This window comes from Saccopteryx bilineata, chromosome 2, assembly GCF_036850765.1.
Source record: "Saccopteryx bilineata isolate mSacBil1 chromosome 2, mSacBil1_pri_phased_curated, whole genome shotgun sequence".
NCBI classification, from domain to species: domain Eukaryota; kingdom Metazoa; phylum Chordata; class Mammalia; order Chiroptera; family Emballonuridae; genus Saccopteryx; species Saccopteryx bilineata.
The window spans coordinates 24781676-24808155 of record NC_089491.1 but is presented as its reverse complement, the minus strand read 5'-3'; the positions used below and the strand labels follow the sequence as shown (position 1 = coordinate 24808155).

Genomic DNA, 26480 nt, shown 5'->3' with positions numbered 1-26480 from the left:
TGGAAGGGACTCACCAAAGATGCTGGCAGTACTAGCTGCCCTTTATTGTTTTAATTCTGGCTTTTGAGCAGCTCTTATGCCCAAGACATGGGAAACCTCAAGTCTCCTTCAGTTGTTGTCTTTGGGGAAATTCATGAAGTGACTAGAGAAAGTGGACCCGGCTTTTTCCTTTGAACAGCGGTTTGCACAACATACACCAGTGGCTTTGTAGACCTGGTTTTCATTACTGAAATATTCTCGCCGGGGCGGCCGTGGAGGTTGCCTGGACAGTTCAGTTAGCACAGCAGGCTGGAACTCATTTACGTGTTTGCTGCCTGAGGCTTATCCCGGCTGCGCTCCCAGCTACCCCAGGAACTCTTAGATAGGACACAGCAGCCAGGTTTCAGTCTAACAAGCCAGTCTCTTTCACTCTCCACAATTTCAATTTACTGTTGTTGTTGTTGTTTTTTAGTATGGGTCAGGCTTTTTTAAATTTTATTTTATTTATTGATTTTAATGGGGTGACTGATAAATCAGGTTACATATGTTCAGAGAAGACATCTCCAGATTATTTGACATTTGATTTTAAAGTGCCCCCCTGTCACTGCACCAGGCATGGATAGCACCTTCCAATTCCTGTCACTGCCCACGGAGGTGGCCTCCCGGTGAGCTGCTAGGTGGGACCAGGTACAACCCAAAGCAGGGGCTACCTGATGTCTTCATCTGTAGATTAGGTGCTGAATGCTATTCCTTGAATGGCTGATTGAATGAATATTCATGTAATCTGGGGGAATGAATGGGCCCCTCCCTCACTTTATAACTAAGCTCCTGGGATCCATCCACCTCCTTTAGGAACCTGTCAGAGACCACCCTGTGTCCACCCATTCATGCATTCATTCAATGAATATTAAGCACCTCCTCTAGGTCAGATACTGAGCTAGGTGGAGGGGATATGGTGGTGAAAAGGCATGGTCCCTGACCTTGAGGGCTTCATAATCTAACAGAAAAGATATTCTGGAATAGCTGTAGGGTGTCATATGACCCCAATGAATTGGTCACGATGCTTCCCCTGTGTTCACTGATTAGGAAAGGACTCTTGGCATCTGTCCAGGACCTCCAGCCCTGCTTTATCTTCATCTCCTCCCTGGTCATTCCTCTCCCAAAGGGAGAGCCCATTTAGGGACCTTTGTAAACTGATCTTCTGATGTCAAAAATAAGATGCCTCAGATTCCACTGCATATCATTGGCATATTGGGACCAAAGGCATTTTATCTCTTTATAATGAAAAAAATCATTTTTCATAAGTTAATGTTTTTCCTTCTAGACCTGGGTGCCCTTCTCTTATTTATCCTCTGCCCATGCAGCTAATCAGGTTTGAAGGGTAAAATAATACCAGACTCATCATGGCATGTCACACGAGAATCATCATTAGTTAGAAGCCCAGGGTTCTAAGAAATAGAGACCAGATTGTGTTAGCCCCAGGAAAAGGGGTGGGTTGTTATAAGGATGCAGGGGTGTCTTACAGAATCAGAAACAGATTGTGACTGGGCCTAAATTGAACATCAAAGCTGGGAAGTGGCCAGCTCCCAGAATCTGTTCTCTCTTTCACGTCCCTCCTCATCTTCTCCATCCATCCATCTCTCCTCCCTTTCCATTTTCCCTTTCCTTCTTTCTCTCTCTCTCCTTTCCCTCCCCCATACATATCTCTTTCTCCACTTAGCTTCCTCTGCTTTCCTGGTGCATGCAGTCAATGAAATATGGTTTCCCCACGATCTCTAAGTTTACTGGCCACATCACAGAGACTCCCTTCAACTTAGGCGTGGCAGGATCGGGGTCATATCGTTCCCATATGGCTCCTGGAGGACACTTTTCTGAATGTGGGTTAACTTCTAGAGAAGAAGGACACATCTTAAGCAGGACAGACATGCCCTAAGGTATCTAGGACGCCTGCTTTGACACACACAGACATACCTGTAGTCCATATATTCAAATCCCTTTCGTGGCTACACATCTAACTGGAGATGGTCAGAGAGGCCCTGTCTTGAAACCACGTGAGAAGATGTGGTTCTGACTTGAGCTGAAGAATTCACAGGGTTTGCCTGGAGTTTCAGGAACACGCTGGGCCTGAGCCACAATACTTTGCTTCCGGTCATGGATCCACCATTGACTAACTCTGGGACACTGGACCAGTCCTTACCCTGGCTGAGCCTTCTTTTTCTGCTCAAATTGGGGGTCACCGAGGCAGCTTTCAATTATTTGAAAGGCCACAGTGTAAGAGAAAGAACAGGTGTTACCTGTCTCGGTCCAGTTTTACTGTCTAACCGCAGTGGACACTACAGTGTGGTGACGGCGGCTGAAGATCCCACAGAGCTTTCTCACAGTCAGCCCGCTCCGTCGTGACACTGAATGGCTGTGGAGAACTGGCACTCCCTGCTCCCGTAAGAAACCAGGGGAAGCTCAAAAATGATCTACAGAATGGAGATGCGTGAGTGAGTGGAACAATAGATTGATGTCTCTTATTCTCTCTCTAAAATAAAAACTTTTAAAAGACTCATCCCCTAGGACTAGAGTCTTGCTGGCTGAGGAAAATGATCAGAACTGTGTTTTCAGCATTATGCAACATACTCTGTGGTATAAAATGCAGTTTAAAAAACCAAAAAGAGAAAAAGATCTCTTTGTTTGAAGATCATATACTAGTCATTTAGAAAGACCAAGCATTGTAAGAAATAACTGGATAGCCCATTCACACTGCAAGAGGAGTAGAACCAGCCTTTACTAATTACCTGCCACCCGTGTCCCGAGTACTATGTTATTTGTCATCTCCTTGCATCTTACTTCAAGTTTACAAGCTCTGTGGTGTCTCAGACATATTAAAGGATTTGAATTGGAGCACCTGTCTAGGATATGGTAAGCCAGCATTTGTGCTCTTCCTTTCAGCACTTAGGTTTATTTATTTCTTGATTTATTCTGTCCTGGTAGCCTACCTGGCTATCTCCTAATTAATAAGGAGGTACACCATCCTCATTGTACTTTTCCAAATACGACATGGCCAAAATGCGTTCTATTTCTATTTTTCAAGTTTCTATGCCAAGTATGGAGTGACCAGGTGTATCGAGCTCCTTAGTATTCATTCATGTATGAAGTTCCTTGAATCAGTCAGTGTACAGCCTACTTCTGTTTTGCTCATCCAGAATCAGTTGGTGATTTATTGACAGCCCATACAAGCAGCCAGTTCGTGAGAATTCATGATGAATTGTGATGGCACACTCCCCTGCCCAGCATCTACCTCATTTCAAGTGTGCTCTGTAATTATAAAAATGACGTATGTATCAGCACTCTATCAGGGTGCTGCTGTGCCATTAGCAAGAGATTTTTGACTTTTACCATTATTTCACAAAATGGGAATTGATTTCATAAAGAAGATGAGTTCATAGAGAAAGCTTGCACTTTGGGGTTTCTTAAAAGGTGGTGAGTGTTGTGGCATTGAGTTCCTGGGTTCTTATTTTCTGACCCTATGGAAAGAATAACATCAGTACACAAATCTAATAATGGAAGGAGAGAGTCAAATAAGTCTTCAGAAACAGACCTAAAATAAGCTCAATCTATTATAATCAGAAAATGGATCTTAAAAAGAGTGTTGTCAAAAAGCAATAATGTGGTGATGAGGTGTAGAAGGTGTGTGTGTGTGTGTGTGTGTGTGTGTGAATGGACTCTTTTATTCCAAATTCTCAGGTGAGGTGATATGAAATATGATTCATTTTGTAATGCTTTGTTATTGATTTCATAGGAGTTTGGTTTCTGCTTCAGTTCCTGTTTAGCCACTCACCAGCGTAAAGAAGTATTGCTTATTTATTTAAAGAATTTTTTAAGATAGTGAAAATTCCCAATGATCAAACTTGTTTATTTGTGTAGGCTCTGTTCTCTCCCTGGGATACCCATCTCAGCTCTCATTAGTCTGGGAGCACAGACCCTGTCAGGTCACCTGCCCTGTAATTCCCGTTGGCCGTCCTCTCCCAAGAGGCCATCCTTTGCATTCCATCCAAGTGCATCATGTTAGAGCCACAGAGTTTAGTGCCTTTACTGTTTCTTTACCTACTTTCCTCCATCAGGGTGTGAGTGCCTGGCGGGCTGGGAAAGTGAGCCTTTTATCTTGGTTTCTTCAGCACCCTGGAGCAAAGAGCACAGCACATAATGGGACTTGTGGCAAATCCAATTCAAGGAATCTTGGGGCAGTCCTGCTCACTGAGGATAGAAGATAAAAACTGAGGTTTCGGCCCTGGCTGGTTGGCTCAGTGGTAGAGCGTTGGCCTGGAGTGCAGAAGTCCTGGGTTCGATTCCCAGCCAGGGCACACAGGAGAAGCGCCCATCTGCTTCTCCACCCTGCTCCCTCTCCTTCCTCTCTGTCTCTCTCTTCCCCTCCCACAGCCGAGGCTCCATTGGAGCAAAGATGGCCCGGGCGCTAGGGATGGCTCCTTGGCCTCTGCCCCAGGCGCTGGAGTGGCTCTGGTTGCAACAGAGCGACGCCCCGGAGGGGCAGAGCATCACCCCCTGGTGGGCAGAGCATTGCCCCCTGGTGGGCAGAGCATCGCCCCTGGTGGGCGTGCCGGGTAGATCCCCGTTGGGCGCATGCGGGAGTCCAGCTTCAGAAAAATACAAAAAACAAAAACAAACAAACAAAAAAACCCTGAGATTTCTAAGTTCTCCACCTGCCATGACGTTCTGGGATGAAAAAGTAGCAAGTATGCTTTTTGCACGTACCGAAGTCTTCCATTTCACATTTCTATCCATCCTGCTCCTCTGTCTCTTCATTGTCAGGGCTCCGCATCCTCTGTCTCGGCCAGATATGGGCTCATGCCGTCTTCAGTGACTTTCATTAAGGTCTCAGGACTGAGATAACTAGTTTTGCTTGGTGATCTTCTTCACTTTGAAAAAATTAATCCATTAATCAGTTATTAATGTTTACTGAAAAAAGTCAATACAGAATAAATTGTAATTAGGAATTTGATCATGTAAACATTTAACATAAGTGAGTCCACTTAGGCAAGCAAACAAAAAAAAAAACTGAAAGAAAGACAAGATCACGAGAAGAGAAAATAAGGCCCTATTTGAATAGTGAAAATGATTGATTCTCTGTGGGCGTGTGCGCCAGGTGAGTGTGGGGCGGGAGACTGATGAAGCAGCTGAAATCTCTTCTGGCGTCTGTTCATGATTTGACTGTTTAAAGATGCAGGAATATTTTTTAGGCTTCGTGCCCTCAATGTACAAGCCAGCTTTCAGTATCTGATGGTCAAGCAAAGAAGTAATGACCTGGTTCACAGTAGGAGAAAGAGGTGACCGTGCTGGACTCCGGTGAGACACTGCTGTCAGATACTTGATGAACATTTGAAGGGATTCTCAAGGGTAATTTTGATTCTAGATGATTTTCACCTTAAACACTGATAGAAACTGCATGTGACTTTCTTGGAGGTACAGAATTTGTTGTCCAGATCGACTCTAGGGTTGGCAGGCTTTGTGAACACATCCATGTGTACGGGGCTGAGGGGAGGGAGAGTTGTGCCCGGTCAGCTCACCAGACCAAGGGCTGCTGTTGATGTCTGATCAACAGAACACATCTAGGTCCAGGAGTCGGACCTCGGTCCAGCTGCCAGCTTGGGTTCAGCAAAGCCTTTTCATGCCCACCTTTCTGATCTCAGTTAGTGAGAAAAAGGAACTGTTAAGAAAAAGGAAAAAACAACATCGGCCAAGTAAAGGTTTCATTCACTAAGGAGAATGGAGTGTGTTTATTTAATTTTAACTGAACAGTCCCAGCCAGTACTGTAGTTCTAAACCTGATTTGGAATAACAGAACGGATTTGAAGGAGAGCGAGAGGGAGAAGGAAAGAGAAGAGGATGTTTGGGTTTCATGTCTGCTGTACATTGAGTGCTGTGCTTAATACTCATGACAATCCCAAGTGGAAGGAACAATTCTCTCCTTTCACCAACTCTGCTTCTGAAGCTCAGGGACTACTGAAGGTCTCAAAGTCGGTGTTGACAAAGTCTAGACTGCAGCCCAGGTCTGTTTCAACCCCACATCTAAAGGTTTCTCACTGCAGACTCTTAAAATTGGCAAAGGGTAAAGGCTGATGGAGACACCTGATGCTTTCCCAGATTTGGGTGGAACATCGGGCCTAGGTGTGAGTGTTAGGAGAATGAGTGGATTGTATTTGGATCCCCAGAGCTTTGGAGAGAAAACCTGCTGGAATTAGGAGCTGTTCTGTGGGAGGTGAGGTGCTCAGTAGGGGTTTCCATTGCAGTCATTTCTTTCCTATGGACAACTGTAACCCTTCCCTGCCGCCCACACAAAGGAGGCCCATGCACGTGTACACAGAGGGATGTTCATGCACGTGTACACAGAGAGATGTTCATGCACGTGTACACAGAGGGATGTTCATGCACGTGTACACAGAGGGATGTTCATGCACGTGTACACAGAGGGATGTTCATGCACGTGTACACAGAGGGATGTTCATGCACGTGTACACAGAGGGATGTTCATGCACGTGTACACAGAGGGATGTTCATGCACGTGTACACAGAGGGATGTTCATGCACGTGTATACAGAGGGATGTTCATGCACGTGTACACAGAGGGATGTTCATGCACGTGTACACAGAGGGATGTTCATGCACATATACTTACAGGGGTACTCATGAATGTATACACATGAAAGTGCTCACGTATGTGTACACAAGGGGTGTTCACATGCGTATACATAGGGGTGCTCATGCACAAATACAAATACACACAGGACAGCTCATGCAGGTGTACACAGAGGGACGCTCATGCCCACATACACACACACACATACACACTTGCATACAGGGCATGTGTTTTCTCCCACATAAGGGCCCCTTCCTCGCCCCATCTGCAGCCCATAGCAATGTGTGCCTCTCTGTGGCTTAACTGGGCCCTGTGATAGGGCACTCACAGGTCAGAATTCTTCACCCAGGGTCCAGAGAGCATGCCTCCTTCATCTTTGAACCCTCCTTTCCCCTGAATGTTTCCTGAAGCTGCCTGATGGTTTGGGGTATTTCTTGACAGGTAAGGTAGGTGACCGTTTGACAATTATGTTACCGTTGGTACTTTGTTACATATTAAATGAAGCTGGTTAACTTTTAAAAATCACAATAAAAATGTTCCTAGCAAAGCCATTTCCTCCGGGGGGGGGGTGGTGGTGGCTATCCAATCTTCTGTGAGTCTTTGGCGGGCTTGTCGACAGTGGGCTCCTTTCTGGATTTTAATCAAAATTAATGACAGATGCAGTTAGAGGAACAGAATAAAGAAGTCTAAAATTATGCAAACCCTCTTCATTGTTTATAATTGATATGCCCAGAGTTTCTTGTTAATTATTGGAAAATATTGAGCTTTACAGTGCTTTGCTCTGATGAGCCAATGAACTGTCTGAGTCAGTATAGAAACTCTCTTTTTGATGGCAGAGTCAGTCTTCTCTTCTTTTGTTGTTCTTGGTAGAGAAAATGATCTAACACATTCTCGTTTGGGGTGACTTAAGCTGTCAGTTAAACTTAAAAAGCCAATTATTTTCAAGCAGTAGAGCCTTTTCCATTTTTAAAGTCACAGACTGGAAGACAACCAACCATCCAAGGTGTAAATATTTCCTTTCTGGGGGGAATACTGACAGATGCTTTCCACTGCATTCCAGTCCCAGAGTTCCCCTTCCACCCACAGACGTAGAGACCCGGGATAGCCTCACCACCGGGGGGGGGGGGGGGGGGGGGGGGGGGGGCGCTGAGCACATGTCAAGGATTCAGTGCCCGCAGAAGCAAGACCCACGTCCTCTCGTGGGGACTGTGCAGTGTGCTTACATGGGGCAGCTTCGGCTGCGTAGAAGGTGCCAGCCTTGAGGTTTGGCAGGTCTCACTGACTGAGTTGGAGTCCCAGTTCCGTCGCCCAGGAGTGTGTTTACACGGCCAAGTTACTTAATGTTCCTAAGCCTCAGTTTTACTCTCTGTGAACTGGGGATGGCGGTAACCGTTCCCACTTCATAAGAACGCTGTGTTGTGTGGAGTAAACGAGACGTCTGTGTCAGCACAGGACTCGCACTGGGTGCTCAGCAGAAGCCGGTAATTAGCTCTTTGGAACTTTCTTAACGTCAGTCTCCAGGGCGGCATTTATCCCCCTTTCCTTCCCCGACAGGAATCCGGGGGTGATTGCCGCTTTCAAGAGAAACGTTATTTTGCAGGTAATAAAAAAATGTCCCTAGAAACCTAATTTCTAATTTAATTTCCATGCCTCAGTGGAGAAACCCAGAGACATCTCAATAGACGGTCACAGAAACAGAGTTCTGGTCCAGAGAACTAGGCAACATTAGTGACCGAGAGCTTTCACAAGCCCAGAACCTCCTTTATTCCAGCAAAACCTCTCTGCAGTCACAGGTCATCTGAACAGTTTCACTGTGGTTCTCAAATGGTTAAGAGCTGCTTTAGAATGTTTATGTCTGAGCCTGTCCCCGGGAGGCTGCTGGGACCTAGGAACATGCGTTTTGATGCAGAAGGTTAGTGGGTGGCACTCTGATACGTAAGCCCTAGGCCCTTGGGATGCTTTCATCCCTGCGGCACCTGTGTCCTTGGGGCAGGTGCTCTCCGTTGTCCAGCCAGCCCATCCCACTAAAGACAAACTGACTCCCCTTTTAAAACCAGGCACCACGGTGGAGCTGGAGTTGACACAGATCAATTCAGCATGGAGCAAGCTGACAAGGAACTCATGGTCCTGGGGAGGAGACCCTGCCAGAAGGACTTCCGTATATGACCGGGCTCACAAAGGGTTGTGAGAGCAGAGCTGTCCTAGGCCGCCCTAGCCGCCTAAGGCCTGCCCACAGGTCAGCTTCTGGCCCATGGCACCTGGTCTGAAGACCTCCTTGAACATCAAGGAACATTCCAAGCATGATTCATTCTGGGAGTTACTGGTATACATGTCGGGATGGGTATTCATTGTGTGGGGCTACCCAACACATCGTAGGAAATTTAGCATCTCTATCCTCCCAACTTTGTGCCCCTAATCATTGTGACAATCTAGAAAAACGAATGCCACCATACATTTCTAAATGTTCCCTGGTGGGATGACACTGGCCCTGGTTGAGGCCTCTGTCCAGCCCAGCCCTTCCTCACTCAGGCTGTAGCTCTGCCCCTCCCTGAGTGAGCTGCTCTCCCTGGGGCCGGCTCTCTTGCAACTGTCATTTGACACTGTACAAGTTGTGTGTGTGTGTGTGTGTGTATATATATATATATATATATATATATATATATATATATATATATATATTTGTGTGTGTGTGTGTGTGTGACAGAGAGAGAGAGAGAGAGAGAGAGAGAGAGAGAGAGACAAATAAGGACAAACAGGCAGGAAGGGAGAAAGATGAGAAGCATCAGTTCTTCGTTGCAGCTCCTTAGTTGTTCATTTATTGCTTTCTCATACATGCCTTGACCAGGTGGCTACAGCAGAGTGAGTGACCCCTTGCTCAAGCCAGTGATCTTGAGCTCAAGCCAGTGACCTTGAACTTGAAGCCAGCGACCTTTGGGCTCAATCCTGCGACCCTGGGGTCATCTCTGTAATACCACACTCAAGCCATCGACTCCGCGCTCAAGCTGTTGAGCCCACACTCAAGCCGGCAACCTCGGGGTTTTAAACCTGGGTTCTCCTGTCCCAGTCCAATGCTCTAGCCACTGCACCACCGCTTGGTCAGGCCAAGTTGTATATATTTTAACAAACAAATGAGTTAACATAAATCAACCAACAGGAAAGAAGAGCCATTTTGTAACAGGGAGAAACCAGTTGGGATTTAAGAAGCTCCTTAATCACCCTTATATTGTTTTTCTTTTCTCCCCTCTCCCACCTTTTTTTTTTTTTTCTTTTTGAGAGAGGCAGAGAGAGAGACAGGAACATGGAGCTGCTCCTGTATGTGCCTTGACTGGGGAATTGAACCTACAACCTCCACACTCTGGGACATTTCAACTGACCAAGCCATTGGCCAGGGCTTTATTTCTTTTTTATTTTCAGAGAGACAGAGAGAGAAAGGAAGAGAGGGGGAGGGGGGATGGAAGCATTCATTTGTTGTTCCACTCAGTCGTGCACTCATTGGCTTCCCGTTGTGTGCCCTGACCGGAGATGGAACTCACAATCTTGTTGTTTTGGGATGACACTCTTAACCGCCTGAGCTAACCAGCCAAGGCCATATTGTTTTTCTATAAAGGAAAATAGCTTTATTTATTCCCACTGATGTGCCAATGAGTGTCTTGGCAGAGTGGGCTTTGTAAGGTAATAGGATGGTTTGTAATCAGCATCTACTGGGACTTAAAGCAGTAGAGAGTCGAAGGCTGATCCTTTGTGGTGTGAGGTGTTGGGGGGGTCTTGGAGTTAAGAGAGGCCAACCCAAGGTTTCAACTGTAGGAGTGTTACAGTCCTGCCTGGGGCCACCACATGGGGTGACAGCTTCCGTTCACTGAGTGCTACCACATGACAGCCACTGGATGGAGTGCTGAGGACCTGTTAGATCCTCATAGCAACCAACGTTTTTAGCCTTTAACAGTTGGGGAAACTAAGGCTCGGCGGCCAGGTTGGACCTCCAGGGAGGGTAGAGCTGGGGTTCACATTCAGAGTGGTACAGCACTCTGGACCTCTGGACCATCCAGCTTCTCACCCGTCTTTTGCTAGATTCATTGCTTAGTATTCATTTTAGGATTCAATCTGATTCTCCCAAAACTCAAATACTTCAGAGGTGAGCAACACCTCCTATACAGATGCTTTCTGCTTAATATTGGGAGGGGTCTCTAATAGCTCAGCTGTCACCTGGTGTCTGTGTGTCTGCTTCCACTGCTCAAATTGGCCTGTTGGAAGTTGGCATTTAATGTCAACAGCCCGATAGAGGAGAACAGGAGAGGTGACGCATTGGCAGAAGTAGAGGAGCAGAGGAGAGGATGAAATAAAGAGACCTGGGTCTAAACTCCACTTTGAAGTGTCTTTACTGGATGACATCCTACATGCACAGATTCTCTGGGCCCCGTTTCCCATTCATCTGGGAAATAGATGGCATTACCCACTTACCTAATTGGGTTATTGTGACAATTCAGAGCAATGAGACAATGGAATCAGAAGAGGGATGGATAGCACCAGGTGGTATACAGGTCATTTCTTGGGCATATGGGTAGAAAATGTTAGCATTTCTATGTCTTTGGTACTTAATAAGAACTGAAGCTTTACTAGTATTTAATATATGGGTCAATCCTGGCATTCTACTGTGCTGGGCATGTCCTGTGAGAAGAGAAGGGACTTCCAGGATAGACGGGGGCAGCTCCGGCCTCAGCCAGCACTTTGTGTTGTGTGGCAATGTGTCTGCAGGTGATGTGGGTTCACAGGGTACGTTATCTATTTTAAACTTAACGAACCTTGCCAAATTGGAGTTGTGGCTTGAAAACATTTTTACAGCGAAACCACGAATTAAAAGCTGATGCTAACTAACAGTGTCCACGCAAACCAAATAATGGCAGAGCTAACACTTCTCCAGGAAACAAGCCGTTATTTATTTATTTAAATCAGCTTCAGTATGATGTAAAAACAAAGGCAGGCTAATCATACCTGATAAGAAGTTGGCCCCTAGAAGTTTACCCACAAGAAGACTTTTTGAACTAAAGATTGACATCTACTCTCCTTAACAGTCCTATTAATTTTTAATGGATTCACCATGTTGCTTACTTCATCTACAAACTATCCATTTTGATTGTGCATATTCTGTAATGCACACATTACAGTTGTTTGGGGCATGTATATTATGTGTATCTATTCTTGATACATACACAGGTGGTATGTACTCAAAATAGTTTACAGATAAAGATGTGTGGAAAATAACGAAAGACCACGGTATATAATGTATGTGCCGGGCTTGTCACTCAGTACATGCTTGATAAATGCTGGTTTCCATTCTCTTTCCCCTGGGAGTGGAGTCGGTAGTGCTCACACGAAACGTGCCAATGGGAGAAGGCCGGTTGGTTTGATGTCTGGAGCAAGGTGCATCTAAAACTAACCAGCGTGGCCATGCTACTGTAGGCCTGACCCCCTCCCAAGCATTCTCACTGAGCTGAAGACGTTTATAGGAGCTAGGACGAGGTCGGCTGGCTGCCTGTTAGTGGCCTCTTCTGTCGCCGTGGCCCTGTTGTCACAGACTTGGCATCCAACCACCAGGCAGCTGAGGAGAAGCCAAGATTCAAATCTGTAGGTCTTGACTCCAGCAGCCACACCCAATGCTTTGGTTGGTTGTCCAGGAAAACTATGTTTTTCAGATGTGGGGGTTAGTCCTCATCCTGGCTGCTGACTATTCATTTATTGGTGAGTCTGAATGTGGGATACGGTTGCTACTCTTGGTGAAAGCGGACTGCAGTAGCTACCATTTACTAAGCGCTCGTTCACCCAGACATCTGCTGACCCCTTTGCTGTAAGACCGGGGCTCTTACCCCTGAGCAGCAGGGCCTTACCTGCGCCTTTTTCTAGAATTACCTAATTTAATTTTCACAGCAGTCACATGCAGTGAGTTCTCCTACTGGCTTCATTTTACACATCAGCAAGCTGAGACTTAGTGAGTTTAAGTGATCTTGTTGAAGGAAAGTAAACTAAAGGTGGAAGGAAGAGATCCCAGCATCTCACTAGGCTGGGAGCCATTTTCTCTATTTCCAAAGCCCATTTTATAAGGAATGGAGGGGATGTATCCCCTCCCCAAATCATTAAATAGAAATGCCCTAAGTGCCATGTGGCATGGCAGCCTCCGAAGAGTATAGTTTAGTTAACAGCACTATATCAATGTTAACTTTCTTAGTTTAGACAGAGCACCACGATTCTGCAAGATGTCACCATTACGAGGAAGCTGGGTGGGTGAAGGTTATGCGCTGATTTCCTGCACTTTGCAAGCATCTTTAGCCACCTAAAGTTATAAACCTAAAAAATTATCGTAAGAAAAATGTATGTGTCAAAGTGGAAAAGCCAACCTCACGTGTATATGTTCATGGACACAGGTGCCTGCCCACGTGGCTTTGTGTGGTTATATGCGGGCTGAGGCTTTGAAACCCACCCTGCCCGTTACTGCACACCAGCCACAGTCCCGGTGTGCCGAATGATTCAGACAGCAGGGCGTCCCACCCCATCCGGGACTTAACACCGCTGTCGGCGAGAGGGAAACCCACACAACTCACAGGTGACATGCCCTGTCTAGTTACACCTCACCTTGGCGGTAGAAATCCTGTATCACAAGTGGTGGTCTTTGCCCCCAGTGTCAAGGGTCAGGAAGGGGTGTGTGTGTGTTGGTAGGAGGGCTTCACGAAGTCAGGCGTGAAGGTGGAGGGTACACTTCAGAATAACCAGCTTACACCTTCAGTGCTCTTCTTAGGCAAGGCCATTTCCACTGGCCTCTTTTTCGCAGGTGCACCTGAGGTTCCCCCTGCTGTATCCTTCCGTGGTCCTCCCAGAAGGAAGCAAAGGGGTCCCTTGGAGCGTTGATCTAAAAGGCAAGTCTAGATGCTGCTGGCCACAGACTCCTGCTTTGTTTCTTAACATGTGTGGATGCCGAGAGGGTAGTTTTTCACTTGGCTCACAGCCATCTCTTGGCGGCAGCGTAAGGCTGGAGTGAAGACGCCTCACAATTGAGGAGAAAGCAGTTGCTTTCCCAGATGGCTTGAGACAGCCAGGAAAAGTGCTTGACTTGCTAAAAATTGCTCTATTAACTAGATTCTGGGCTTTTCAGGGTTTATGGGTTAGACTGTGTTCATTTCATCCTGCTCCTCAGTGTAATTGCTGAAGGCCCCCAGTGAGTAGGATGAATGCATATTCAGCGTTCACTGGGTGACGCTTAACTGCACAGTCCCAGGGGCAGGAAGAAAACATAGTCACCTAAGTGCTTTCTGTGACAGTGCAGCACCCTGTGTGCGCAGGGCTCCGTGGGCTCGCGTCTCTGCTGGAAACGGGACTGACTTCCTGGGTGTGTGTATGTTCGCTCACTCCAGCATTTATTCATTGTCCACCGTGCACCAGGCACCGTTCCTAGGCGTTCAGGCTACGGTCAGGACAACCGAGTCTGAGACTCAGGACGTTCCAGCCTGCAGGGAGGAGGTGGATACAACCAGTTAACATATAACCTAAGAATTTCAGGCTCTGCTAAGCACCAGGAACTACACTGATGTGACAGAGAGGGCTGCGTGTGGGGCAGGACGATTACTTTACATTGCGTGGATTGGGTGGTGACCTTCGAGTTGAGATCAGAAGAATGGGAAGGGGACAGGGGAAAGTGGCAGCTTGGTGGAAGAGCAGGTCCTCCCCTCCCCCTGATCACTCCGAACTCCTGCACAGAAACTGGGCCGGGAAGGGGAAAGAAGTTGGGTAGAGCAGCAAAGGAGTCCCGGGTGGGAGGGACACGTCCCCAGCCTCAGGCCAGGAGCAAAGCTCCTGGCACTCAGGTTAGGCCCACCATGATAGGGACCTCTGTAGAGGAAGAGAAGTTCAGTGACAGATTGGTGTCATGGCTGCTACGCAGATCTTGCTAAAAGAACCTTGAGGGCGGCGGCCCCTTGGGTGAGGGCTCAGCGCCATAGGTGAAGCCTCTGGCCTTTGTGGTTCTTTTTTGCCCGAGCCTCCTCCATCGGCCGCCTTCACCAAGCTTTGTGATGCGGGATGCAGGTGTTAGAGGGGAGGACTTGCCAGGCCGACCACCCTTACTGGGGGTGGCGGGAGCCTGGACTCAGAGCTCAATTCAAATACCAGCGCCACCCCTTCCTGCGTCTGTGCTCTGGGCACTCCACCCATCTGGGCCTAGTTTCCTCCTCGGCAAAGTGGGGATAATGCCACCTTTTTCTTGGTGTTGTGACCCATAAATAACATTGGACAGTTCCAGGTGCAAGTAGCGCTCAGTGGGAATCTCCTCCCTCAGTCCTCCCTGCTTTCTCCTTTTCTCTAAGAAGTCGGGATTGCAGCGATTCAATGTATGAGACTTAGTGTTTCCTCCCGTGCTCTTCCCAGGCCTGTCCCTGCACCCAGCCAGCACCACCCCCTTAACACCCCCTCAGGCCTGTGTCTCTAGCACATCTCAGGGAGTGGTGGGGGTTCTTTTCTTTTTAAATGTTATGTTTCAGTTACAGTTGACATTCAATATCATTTCGTATTTGTTTCAGGTGTACAACATGCTGGTTAGACAATCATATGCTTCACCAAGTGTTCCCCTTGATATTCCCAGTACCCACCGGGCACCGTACATAGTTATTACAATATTAATAACCGTATTCCCTGTGCTGTACTTTACATCCCTGTGACTATTTTGTATCTGCCAGCTTGTACTTTTTTTTTTTAATTGAATTTATTGGGGTGACACTGGTTAACAAAATCATACAGGTTTCAGGAACTCAGTCCACAACACATCTTGTGTACACTGCATTGTGTATTCACCGCCCTAAGTCAAGTCTCCGTCCATCACTATTTATACCTCCTCCAGGTATACCCCCCCAATTTGTATTTCTAACCCCTTCACCTTCCATCCAGTCTTGATGCATCCATCACTGTAGTGGAGTGGGGGTGGGGTCTGCAGACGATAGCCCACTGGCCACATGAAGAGCAGCCGCCCCCGCTCGGCTGACTAGTGTCTGGAGCTGTTTTTGTGTTACAAGGCCAGAGCTGAGTCCTTGAGACAGAGATTGTGAAGCCAAAGATATTGACTGTGTGTTCCTTTATGGAACAAGTTGGCCAACCCCTACACTAAGGAGTAGAGGTCATAGGATAAAGGCTAGAACATGGACTCCTTATAAGAAAGAGGGAGTGGGAGGGAGATATCACTCAGAGTTTTCACGAAGCCCTTCATTCCCTAACAAAGGTGATGCTCGGGATTTAGGTATTGTCTGGGGCACTTTCAGTCTTCTGTTGGAGGGCAGGAAACTTCCAAAGATCACCACCAGAGCCCAGAGCCCCAAGACTCCAGGCTGGCATTAGTTAATAACCTAAAATGAGCCTAAACCGAAGGCAGCCAGCTGGGATTTGCAGATAGATCTCTTCCCCATTAAAAAAATAACTATTTGGCATCACCTGATAATTTTATTTGTTTCTTGGGTAGCATTTTCCTTCTGCAGGTTGGTTGTTTTCACATGTCAAAAAGCAAATGAGAAGGAGAAGCATGTAATTCTAGGGATGCCATTTGCCCAGTTTCTGGTTTCTCATTCTTGCACTTTTAAAAAAGGTTTTATTTATTGATTTTTAGAGACAGGAGAGAGAGAAAGATGGGAGGAAGGGAAGAGGAGCAGGAAGCATCAGCCCGCAGTTGCTTCTTGCATGTGCCTCGAGCAGGCTAGCACGGGGCTTCCAGCCTGTGACCCCAGCATTCCAGGTCAACACTCTAGCCACTGCACCACCGCCAGGTCAGGCCAGGCCATTCTTGCACTTTTTAAAAATACTTTTCAGCCCTGGCTGGTGGCGCAGTGGATAGAGCACTGTCCCGGAGCACTGAGGTTGCAGGTTCCATCCCAGGGTCACAGGCTGGATCCTGGGGTCGTTGGCCTGATCCCAGCGACAGAGGGCACTGGCTCAACCCTGAGGACCCTGTTTGAGCCCTAGTCAGAAACAATCAATGGGTACACAACTAAGTGGAACAGCGAGTAAATAAATGCTTCTCTTTCTTTCTTCTTCCCCTCTCTTGCTCTCAAAAAAAAAATTATAACAAAAAAATTTTCATTAACTTAGACATTTATCATATATTAGCATGGGTTCTTCAGTCTTCACCCTGACTGGTAACTTGCCTGAGATAAATGCTGATAAGATCTTGGAAGGTGCCAGAACAAAGGAGAAGGGTGGAACAGGTCCCCTTGCTCGTTACATGTAGGGGGGCCCCAGGCAGCTGAGCCAGTTCTGAGAGATCCAGGGGTCTCACAGGCCCTCATTATGACTGATTCCCTCTCCTTGTCTCAGGGTGTCATCCATCAGCAATGTGACCCTTGGAGGTGTGCACAGGATCCATCGTCTATGAGTCAAAAGCGGGTTGAGGACTCCTTGGGTCCTGTCACCGCTCTTCTGAGGCGCCCTCCCCCGGGTGTGACTAGTGGAGGCTTTTCTCAGGGGTGATCTTTTTCTTCCTGATCATCTTTCTGAATTTTGAAATTCAGTGCAGCCAAAAGGCAGTTAAACACATTTTGAAAGCACAAAACTTGTTCACCTTAGATCAAAGCCAGATTCAGTGTGACCTGCCTTTGAGGGGTTTGCTGTGATTCTGTATTCAATCCCCCCCCCCACCTTGTCCCTTCTGTCCTGACTAGTCACGCATGTCCTGGGGTAGAAAATAGTAATCTAAACTAATCATAAGACAGGGGCCTCCCAGGAGGGGAAGAGGAACGAGACAGCAGTAGGTAAGGATGATAAATACTACAGGGAAAAAGCAGCGTTGATCCTGGGCAGCCAAGGTTCCCGTACAAACCCCACAAGACTTGATATCAAAAACCCCACCGATCTGTGGCCAAAGCCCAGACTTTGAAGAGCAAAGAGAGCAAAAACATTACTGCTAACCTTGAAAAGTGACTGACCCAGTGCTGTCTTCTAACAAAATTTAACCAAACAGTTTATTTCAGACCGATAAAGAAAGAGCTCAACCCAGCTGAAGTGGTAGAAAATGCTTATCAGCCTGGACCATGAGGCCACTACATGCCCAGCAACAAATTTCCACCCTGGCTGACGTTCAGACTACCTGGGAGCATTTGCAGCCTCCAATGCCTGGACCAATAAGATCAGAGTCTCTGGAGGTGGGGCCTGGGCGTGGTACTTTCTAATGTTCCTCGGGTGATCTTAACGATCAGATCATCGGGGGTGGCTCACTGTGGGGAGAGTTAAGGTCAAGGGGTGGAGGCATCTAACTAGCTTATGCACATTAAGAACTGGATGAGACTGGAAGCCAGATGTTAGAAATAATTAGATCGGGACATCAGTTACACAGTATTAATAGCAGGAAATCTGGAGTCTTGCCCCAGACTGCAGCCATAACTCAGGAAGGTTCCCAAAGGAGATACCCCTATATTCTGAGCCGGACTTCGTGTGAATCCCCACGCACCTGCCTTCCCTCCATGGCCCCTTTCTAGTGACTGCCAGGGTGGCTGGAGTGGAAGGGAGGGTTAGGAGAGAGGTACAGCAGTGAAGAGAAAGAAAGCCAATGTGTCATATATGGACCTGCCTCAATTTTATTCTAAGTGAAAAGGGGAGTCATTGGATGGTTCAGAAGGTGCCCTCTTATTTAGACAATATTTGCTGTTTGAATTTCTTGTTTGGTGTTGCATATATCTCTGTGTGGAATATTCTTTACAAAAATCTTTCAACATGAAGATAATTTTTCTCTGAATGAATTCTTTATGATAAACTGAATAGAAGCTTTTGCAATAGCCTTCTAGAAAGATGGTCTTGACTTATAATTTTGACAGAGATTAAAAAGAGGCTCTTTTTCCTCACTCCCTCTCCAATGCAAAACACAGGGTATTTTAAAAAATACTGTGTGTGTATAAAAAGGGGGAGAGTCCATTTCATAGGTGGACAATGACATCTCAGTACTTAATTTGCATTTCATTGTTTATTAATAACATTGAATATTTCTCCTATATTTTGTTCTTGGTTCTGTATTTAGGTGTTCATATCTTTATTTACAAATGATATTATTTTAGAAGAACCCTTATTTTCTAAAGGTCTTAACTGTTAGACTTATGCATTGCAAATATTGATACTTTTTCCCAGATTGACACTTGCCTTGGAGTTGTTAGGGTTAGTGGGCACCATAAAAAACAATGTTTTCAGTTTAGGTAATGAAGTATTGTACTTCGTGGTTTATTTCTATACTTTCTGTGTTTAAAGTCCTTTCTGATCCGACAGTCAGATAGTCACTGTTTTTCCTGAGTCCATCTAGACATTATTTCGGTAGGTGAAAAATTTTGTACTTGAAACCGTGCAGGATAGCCACCACCGGAGAAGGAATAAGCACTCTCCTTATGAACAAATGGGCACAACTTTGGCAGTGTGATCATTCTAACATTAACAGTGCAAGGAGGAGAGGTATGAATTCGATTCCTCCTAGAAAACTGATGGAGTTACAGTAGCTTCTGTTCATGAGGTAGCAATCAATGCTTTTAACCTGAAAGGACGGAAGAATCGTCTAGGACAGGGGTCGGGAACCTATGACTTGTGAGCCAGATGTGGCTCTTTTGATAGCTGCATCTGGCTCGCAGACAAATCTTTAATAAAAAAATAATAATGTTAAAAATATAAAACATTCTCATGCATTACAATCCATTCATTTCCTACCACTCATGTTCATGGCAGCGGGTGTCTGGAGCCAATCACAGCTGTCCTCTGAGACAACACCAAATTTTTATTGGATAATGCGTAACGTACATGGGCCATTGTATGGCTCTCATGGAATTACATTTTAATATATGTGGCGTTCATGGCTCTCTCAGCCATAGCGTTTCCCGATCCCTGCTCTAGGATAAGAGCAGATGACCTGAGTATGTTTTCAGAACAGCTTGCAAGTTTGAACAAAGTGGTAGATATTTTCTTTCATTTAAAATTAGGATACAGCTGATAAGGAGGAAACTGTCAAAGCTCATATTAGTTGCTGGAGTATCTTATTTTCAACTCAGATTTATCTGATTTAAAATACAGAGAGAAATATTCAGAAATTAGAGGTATTTTTATACACCAACAATAAACTGTCTGAAAGAGAAATTAAGAAAACAATTCCCTTCACCATTGCAACAACAACAAAAATACCTAGGAGTGAATTTAACTAAGGAGGTAAAAGACTTGTACTCAGAAAATGATAAAACATTGATAAAAGAAATCAAGGGAGATACAAACAAGTGGAAGCATATATAGTGCTCATGGATAGGAAGAATAAACGTCATTAAAATGTCTATATTACCTAAAGAAATTTATAAATTCAATGCAATTTCTATTAAAATACCAATGGCATACTTCAAAGATATAGAACAAATATTCCAATAATTTATATGGAATCATAAAAGAACACAAATAGTCTCAGCAATCTTGAAAAAGAGGAATAAAGTGGGTGATATCACATTTCCTGATTCAAGTTCTACTACAAGGCTATTGTACTCAAAACAGCTTGGTACTGGCATAAGAATAGGCATATAAATCAGTGGAACAGAACAGAGAACCCAGAAATAAAACCACACTTTTATGGACAATTAATATTTGACAAAGGAGATAAGAGCATACAATGGAGTAAAGACAGTCTCTTTAACAAATGGTGATGGGAAAATTGGACAGCTACCTGCAAAAAAATGAAACTAGATCACCAACTTACACTATTCACAAAAATAAACTCAAAATGGATAAAAGACTTAAATGTAAGTCGTGAAACCATAATCATCTTGGAAGAAAACATAGGCAGTAAGCTCTCCGACATCTCTCACAGCAATATATTTGCTGATTTATCTCCACAGGCAAGTGAATTAAAAGACAGGATAAACAAATAGGACTATATCAAACTAAAAAGCTTTTTGCACAGCTAAAAGACAATATGAACAAAATAAAAAGACAAACCACACAATGGAAGAACATATTTGACAATACGTCTGATAAGGGGTTAATAACCAAAATTTATAAAGAACTTGTAAAACTCAACACCAGGATGATAATCCAATAAAAAAAATGGGCAAAAGAAATGAATAGATATTTCTCCAAAGAGGACATACAGATGGCCAAAAGGCAGATGAAAAAATGTTCAACATCACTAATCATTAGAGAAATGCAAATTAAAACCAAAATGAGGTAGCACCTCACACCAGTCAGAATAGCACTCATTAACAGAACAACACATAATAAGTGCTGGTGAGGATGTGGAGAAAAGGGACCCCTCCTGCATTGCTGGTGGGAATGCAGACTGGTGCAGCAACTGTGGAAAACAGTATAGAGATTCCTCAAAAAATTAAAATGGAACTGCCTTTTGACCTAGCCATCCCACTTTTAGGAATATATCCTAAGAATACCAAATCACTGATTTAAAAGAAGAAATGCACCCCCACATTTATAGCAGCATTATTTATAATAGCCAAGTTCTGGAAGCAGCCCAAGTGTCCATCAGTAGAGGAGTGGATTAAAAAGCTGTGGTACATATACACAATGGTATACTATGGAGCCCTGAAAAAGATGGAAATCTTACCTTTTGCGACAACATGGATGGACCTGGAAACTATTATGTTAAGTGAAATAAGCCAGGCAGAGAAAGAAAAATATCATATGTCCTCATTCATTTGAGGAATCCAATGAACAATATGAACTGAGGAACGGAATAGAGGCAGAGGCGGGATCAAAGGGATCAGAGGGAAAGCGGACAGAGGGAAAGGGGATGAGAGGATGGGATCAGAGAAGGGAAAGAGATTAGTGAAATTATATATACATAACACAGTGCTATAGAGAGCAGGAAAACAAATCCTGGAGAGAAGGGGAGAAGGCATTGGGGGAGGGGGCAAGGGGGATGTTGAGGGGAACGCAGGGGCGGGGGAGAGATATATTCGGTGGGACACTTGAATCTATGTAAACACAATAAATTAAAGTCAATAAACACACACAGAGAGAGAGAGAGAGAGAGAGAGAGAAGCCCTGGCCAATAGCTAAGTTGGTTAGAGCATCATTCTAAAGCACAGAGGTTGGCAGTTTGATCCCTGGGCAGGGCACATACAGGAACAAATTGATGTTCCTGTCTCTCTCTCTCTTTTCCTTTCTCTCTCTAAAACCAATAAAATAAACACTAAAAAAATCCAAAGCAGAGGAAATGTTTTTTGGGAGGACAATTTGTCCCCATTAAAGTTTTAAATGCTCAAATACTTTGACTTAGTAGTTCTGCTAGGAATTTACACTGTGGATGTAGTCACAGATGTATATCTAACATGTACATAAAGGAAGATTCATTGCAATTCTGTTTATAACAGCAAATAAAACACTGGGAACCAGCTCAGTCATCTATCAGCAGCAGACTGGTAAAATAAATGAAGGTACTTCGGTGAACTACCAGATGTCAGTTACAGAGGAAGGGGGACGCCATGGACTGGTATAGAAGAATCTCAGTGAGACATCCCTAAGTTAGAAGAAAATGAGCCGAGAGGCAGGAAGTATATTCTATAATTCTTTTTATGGAAAGAATCAAAGATCTCTGTGGATTACTATGTTGATATATTTTTATTTTTTCCTAAGTTGGATACTTACAAAACCTAAAGGAATCAGTGGGGTTGGAGTATAGGGTGAAAAGATGTTCATTTTACTTTTTTGTGTATATCATTTGAATTTTCTTACCATGTGTATTTATTAGTTTGATTTCTATTTATTTAAACACTGTAATTTATCTGGACCATTTGCATTTACTTCTTTATACCTTTCTGATAGACATTGATACATAGATATAGATATAAGTATAGATTAGATATTTACCAGATATTGACATCTAAAGAAGCAAACAAAAAACATAATTGGCAAAAGTCAGAAAAAGTGTGTACATCTCTGCCATGGCCCAGTAGCTCAGTTGCCTACAGTATTGTCCTAATACACCGCGCTTGAGGGTTTTCAATCCCCAGTTGGGGCACATACAAGAATCAGCCAATGAATGTATAAATCAGTAGAACAACAAATAGATGTTTCTTTCTCTCTCTCCCCCCCCCTTCTTCTCACTCTAAAAAAAAAAATTCAGTAAGAGTAAAAAAAAAGATAAAAGAAAACCTCTAAAAGAGAAAAAGTGAAGGCATACACATCTCTTTGGAATTATGCTAACTTCTTGGAGTTTGTCTTCCTTTGTTGTCATCAGAATGCCGAATCGGGCCCTGGCTGGTTGGCTCAGCGGTAGAGCGTCGGCCTGGCGTGCGGAAGTCCCGGGTTCGATTCCCGGCTGGGCACACAGGAGAGGCGCCCATCTGCTTCTCCATCCCTCCTTCCCCCTCCTTCCTCTCTGTCTCTCTCTTCCCCTCCCGCAGCCGAGGCTCCATTGGAACAAAGATGGCCCGGGCGCTGGGGATGGCTCCTTCACCTCTGCCCCAGGCGCTAGAGTGGCTCTGGTCGCGACAGAGCGACGCCCTGGATGGGCAGAGCATCGCCCCCTGGTGGGCAGAGCGTTGCCCCCTGGTGGGCGTGCCGGGTGGATCCCGGTCGGGCGCATGTGGGAATCTGTCTGACTGCCTCCCCATTTCCAGCTTCAGAAAAATACCGAAGAAAAAAAAAAAAAGAATGCTGAATCGTGTGCTCTCTTTCTATTCTGGTGCACGATTTTGATTTGTCTTTCCAGCGATCACAGCTGCTCCCTGCGTTGCCGCCCTGAGACCTGCAGGGAGCCAGTGGGAAAGGTGCTCACTGCGCCATCCACGCAGTGTCCTCTCCTGTTTCCTGCCCCTCGCCACTTCCTGCAGGCATTGCATGTCTTCCTAGCGTTGGACTGTCAGTGCAGTGGATTCCTCTGCCCCTTCCTCTCCCTGTCATCTCATTTTAGGAAGATAGATATATCCTGATATCTAGAAGCCCCAGACTTAGAGCCTCTCCCACCCATGAGCCCAACATAGTAAACTGAGCACCTTCCAAGATGCCACCACATTTGCTACAGTCTCTTCCCCAATGAAAAGTCCAAATGGCAGACACATATTTTGCATTTGCTCTCTTTATGAGATCATTCAGTCCCCTGGTAACATCTCATATAGGGATTGACATAAACAAATGAATTGGTTCATCAGGCATTGCTGAAAGTTTCAATCCGGCCTCAACCTCTTTCTGCTTTCGGTTGGGAAATGCTCCCGGATTTTGTAAGAGGCCTTCTGTTGGAGGGCGGGGGGACAGAATGATTTGACATCAGAATGTTTTGCATTTTCAACATCTCATTTGCTCTGGAAGGTTTTGGAACAGGCGTGAATGTGGCAAGGTAATATGTTTCATGTGTCCTGTGTGGAGTTCAGCTAAACAAATGTTAGTAGCCAAAACATGTCTCTGTTCATGATAAAGTGCTCTGGAGTCAGACTGTCTGGATTGCAACCCCTGCCTGGCTACTTCCTAGCTCAGGACCTTGAGCGTGTTTACTCAGCCTCCCTAAGCCTTAGCTGTTCTCATCCGTAAAATCAGGGACATTAAAAGGACTCACCTCAAAGAGTTCTGAGGATTAAATGAAAGGAATCCTTAGAATAGTGCCTGGCATATAGCCCCAGTAGTCAAGACACTTAGCTGCCATATTATTGTCATTATTGTTTTTACCACCACCGTTATTGTGATATTTAGGTTCAGCCACTACAGAACTGGTCCCAGGAGTAAATTGCAGTTGCCTAGGCAAAATCCTAAGCCCAAAACTCTGCACCAGGTCCAAAGAAGCCCCTTTATTCATTGAGTCTTTGGACTCCAGCCAGAGATGTGCTTGGTTCGATTTTCATTGTACTTCATTTCAGCTCCACAGTAGCACCTGAAGACATTTCTATTTCCATATTTCATGCTGGGTTCTTTTTATTTTATTTTTTATTTTAGTGAGAGAAGGGGAGGCAGAGACAGAGACAGACTCCTGCATACACCCCTATCAGGATCCACCCACTAGGGGGTGATGCTCTGCCCATCTGGGGCCCTTGCTTCATTGCAGCTGGAGCCATTTTTTTTAGTGCCTGAGGCAGAGGCCATAGAGCCATCCTCAGCACCCAGGGCCAACTAACCTCCAGTTGAGCCATGGCTGCAGAAGGGCAGAAGAGAGAAAGAGAGAGAGAGAGAGAGAGAGAGAGAGAGAGAGAAGCAAGGGGAGGGGAGGAGCAGATGGATGCTTCTGTGTGCCCTGACCAGGAATTGAACCTGGGACAGCCACATGCTGGGTTGAGGCTCTACTGTTGAGCCAACTGGCCAGGGTCTCATGCTGGGTTCTAATAGTGTTTGACACTTACCATGTTTCCCCGAAAATAAGACAGTGTCTTATATTAATTTTTGCTCCTAAAGACACACTAGGTCTTGTTTTCAGGGGATGTCTTATTTTTCCATGAACAAGAATTCACATTTATTGTTGAACAAAAAAAATCAACATTTATTAATATACTGTAGCCATGTCATCACAAACATCAGCATAACCAGCCAAACTCTGAATTCCATCAAGAATTTCCTGTGACTCTATTTCCATGTACAACAATTTACCGTTTCCCTGACAATAAGACAGTCTTATTAATTTTTGCTCCTAAAAACACACTAGGTCTTGTTTTCAGGAGAGGCCTTATATTTCTAAGCTTGAAAAAAAATTGCACTAGGTCTTATTTTCGGGGAAACAGGGTACTAGCCTTGGGACCTTATCTCTTTATCTCCCTGTGCCTCAGTTTTCTCCTCTGTGAAATGGGGATAATGATAGTCCTTAACTCAGTGGGACGTTGTACAGATTAACTGTGTTAATAGGTGTGGATCAGAACAGTGCCTGGCACACCCAATAAGCGCTGTGTAAATGTTTGCCAGAATGACTTCATTGATGAGGAAGTGCACTTGCGACAGTCTAGCGTGGGAAGTCGTTGTTCTTCTCAGCATAGTGGAATCAGAGACTGAAGCTGGCCCAACCTCATCTCACACATGGGGAATCAAAGTCCCAGGAACAATAAGGGGGTTGGCTACATCAACCAGGGGTTAGTGACAGAACCTTTACCTGAAGCCTGGTCTCCTGGCTCCTCATTCAGTGCTCTGTGGTTTCGTGGTGGGAATAATGCAATATGTCAAGAAGGATGATATGGAGATTTTGCAGGTGAACTTCCCTATGCTATTTCTGGCATTGGCGACTTCCTCAGAGTTCTCTACCATTTTCCTGTATAGAAAGTGCTCAATTTTGTCACCATAATACAGGCTATCAGTATGATATCAAGGAACAGATCTTACTTTCTCATTAGAGCTATATTAGACTACTCTCCTTGTTGGTCTTCAGAGAAAGATACCCAGGAAAGAATTTGATGTCATTAACATTAAAGCAAAAATGTAGCTATATGGTTAAACAACTATTTAAAGAGTAACACTCTGGGTAGACCTTAAAAATAGATCTAAGTTATGATCCATATGTACTATAAAGCATCCACAAAAGACTTTAAACTAAAACTTTCCTTTGTTAAGGCATCAGAATTGTTGCTAAAAGGCTAGCTGTATTAACTGTTCAGTGTGATTAATTACAATTTTGCATCTAAACTCTCTATAATGTTTCTTAAGGTTTTAAGTATTAATGTTTTCTTTCAAAAACCAGTAGTGAAGTTTGAGCTAATCAGTGTCTTCTTTTCCTATTCAAAATTCTTTCTCTTGACTTTTTAATTTCTTGCAAACAAAACAAAGCAGGCAATTTCCTCTTTCATTAATAGATGGTAAGTTTAAGGCCAAGTAATTAGTTGAATAAAAGAGAAGTTACCTAAATGGAAACGCTGGTTAAAACTAAGCAATGAGGAATGAACAGCATTGTAGAATTCTTTCCTTCACATGGCGG

General features: G+C 44.9%; 1 protein-coding gene across 6 annotated transcripts in view; it reads left to right on the top strand.

Moving 5' to 3' along the window:
• Window positions 1-26480, top strand: part of PALM2AKAP2 (PALM2 and AKAP2 fusion) — a 449455-nt gene that overhangs the window by 157506 nt on the left and 265469 nt on the right. For 2 of the 6 annotated variants that reach the window (XM_066256558.1, XR_010729046.1), the window contains one exon: window positions 17601-17781. The exons of 1 other annotated variant lie outside the window; for it this stretch is intronic. In XM_066256558.1, coding sequence (XP_066112655.1) covers window positions 17671-17781 — 111 coding nt within the window. In that variant the 5' untranslated portion in view covers window positions 17601-17670. Of the gene's footprint in view, window positions 1-17600; window positions 17782-26480 lie in introns of those variants that run through there. 3 more of the 6 variants (XM_066256554.1, XM_066256555.1, XM_066256556.1) reach the window with 3 other exon arrangements.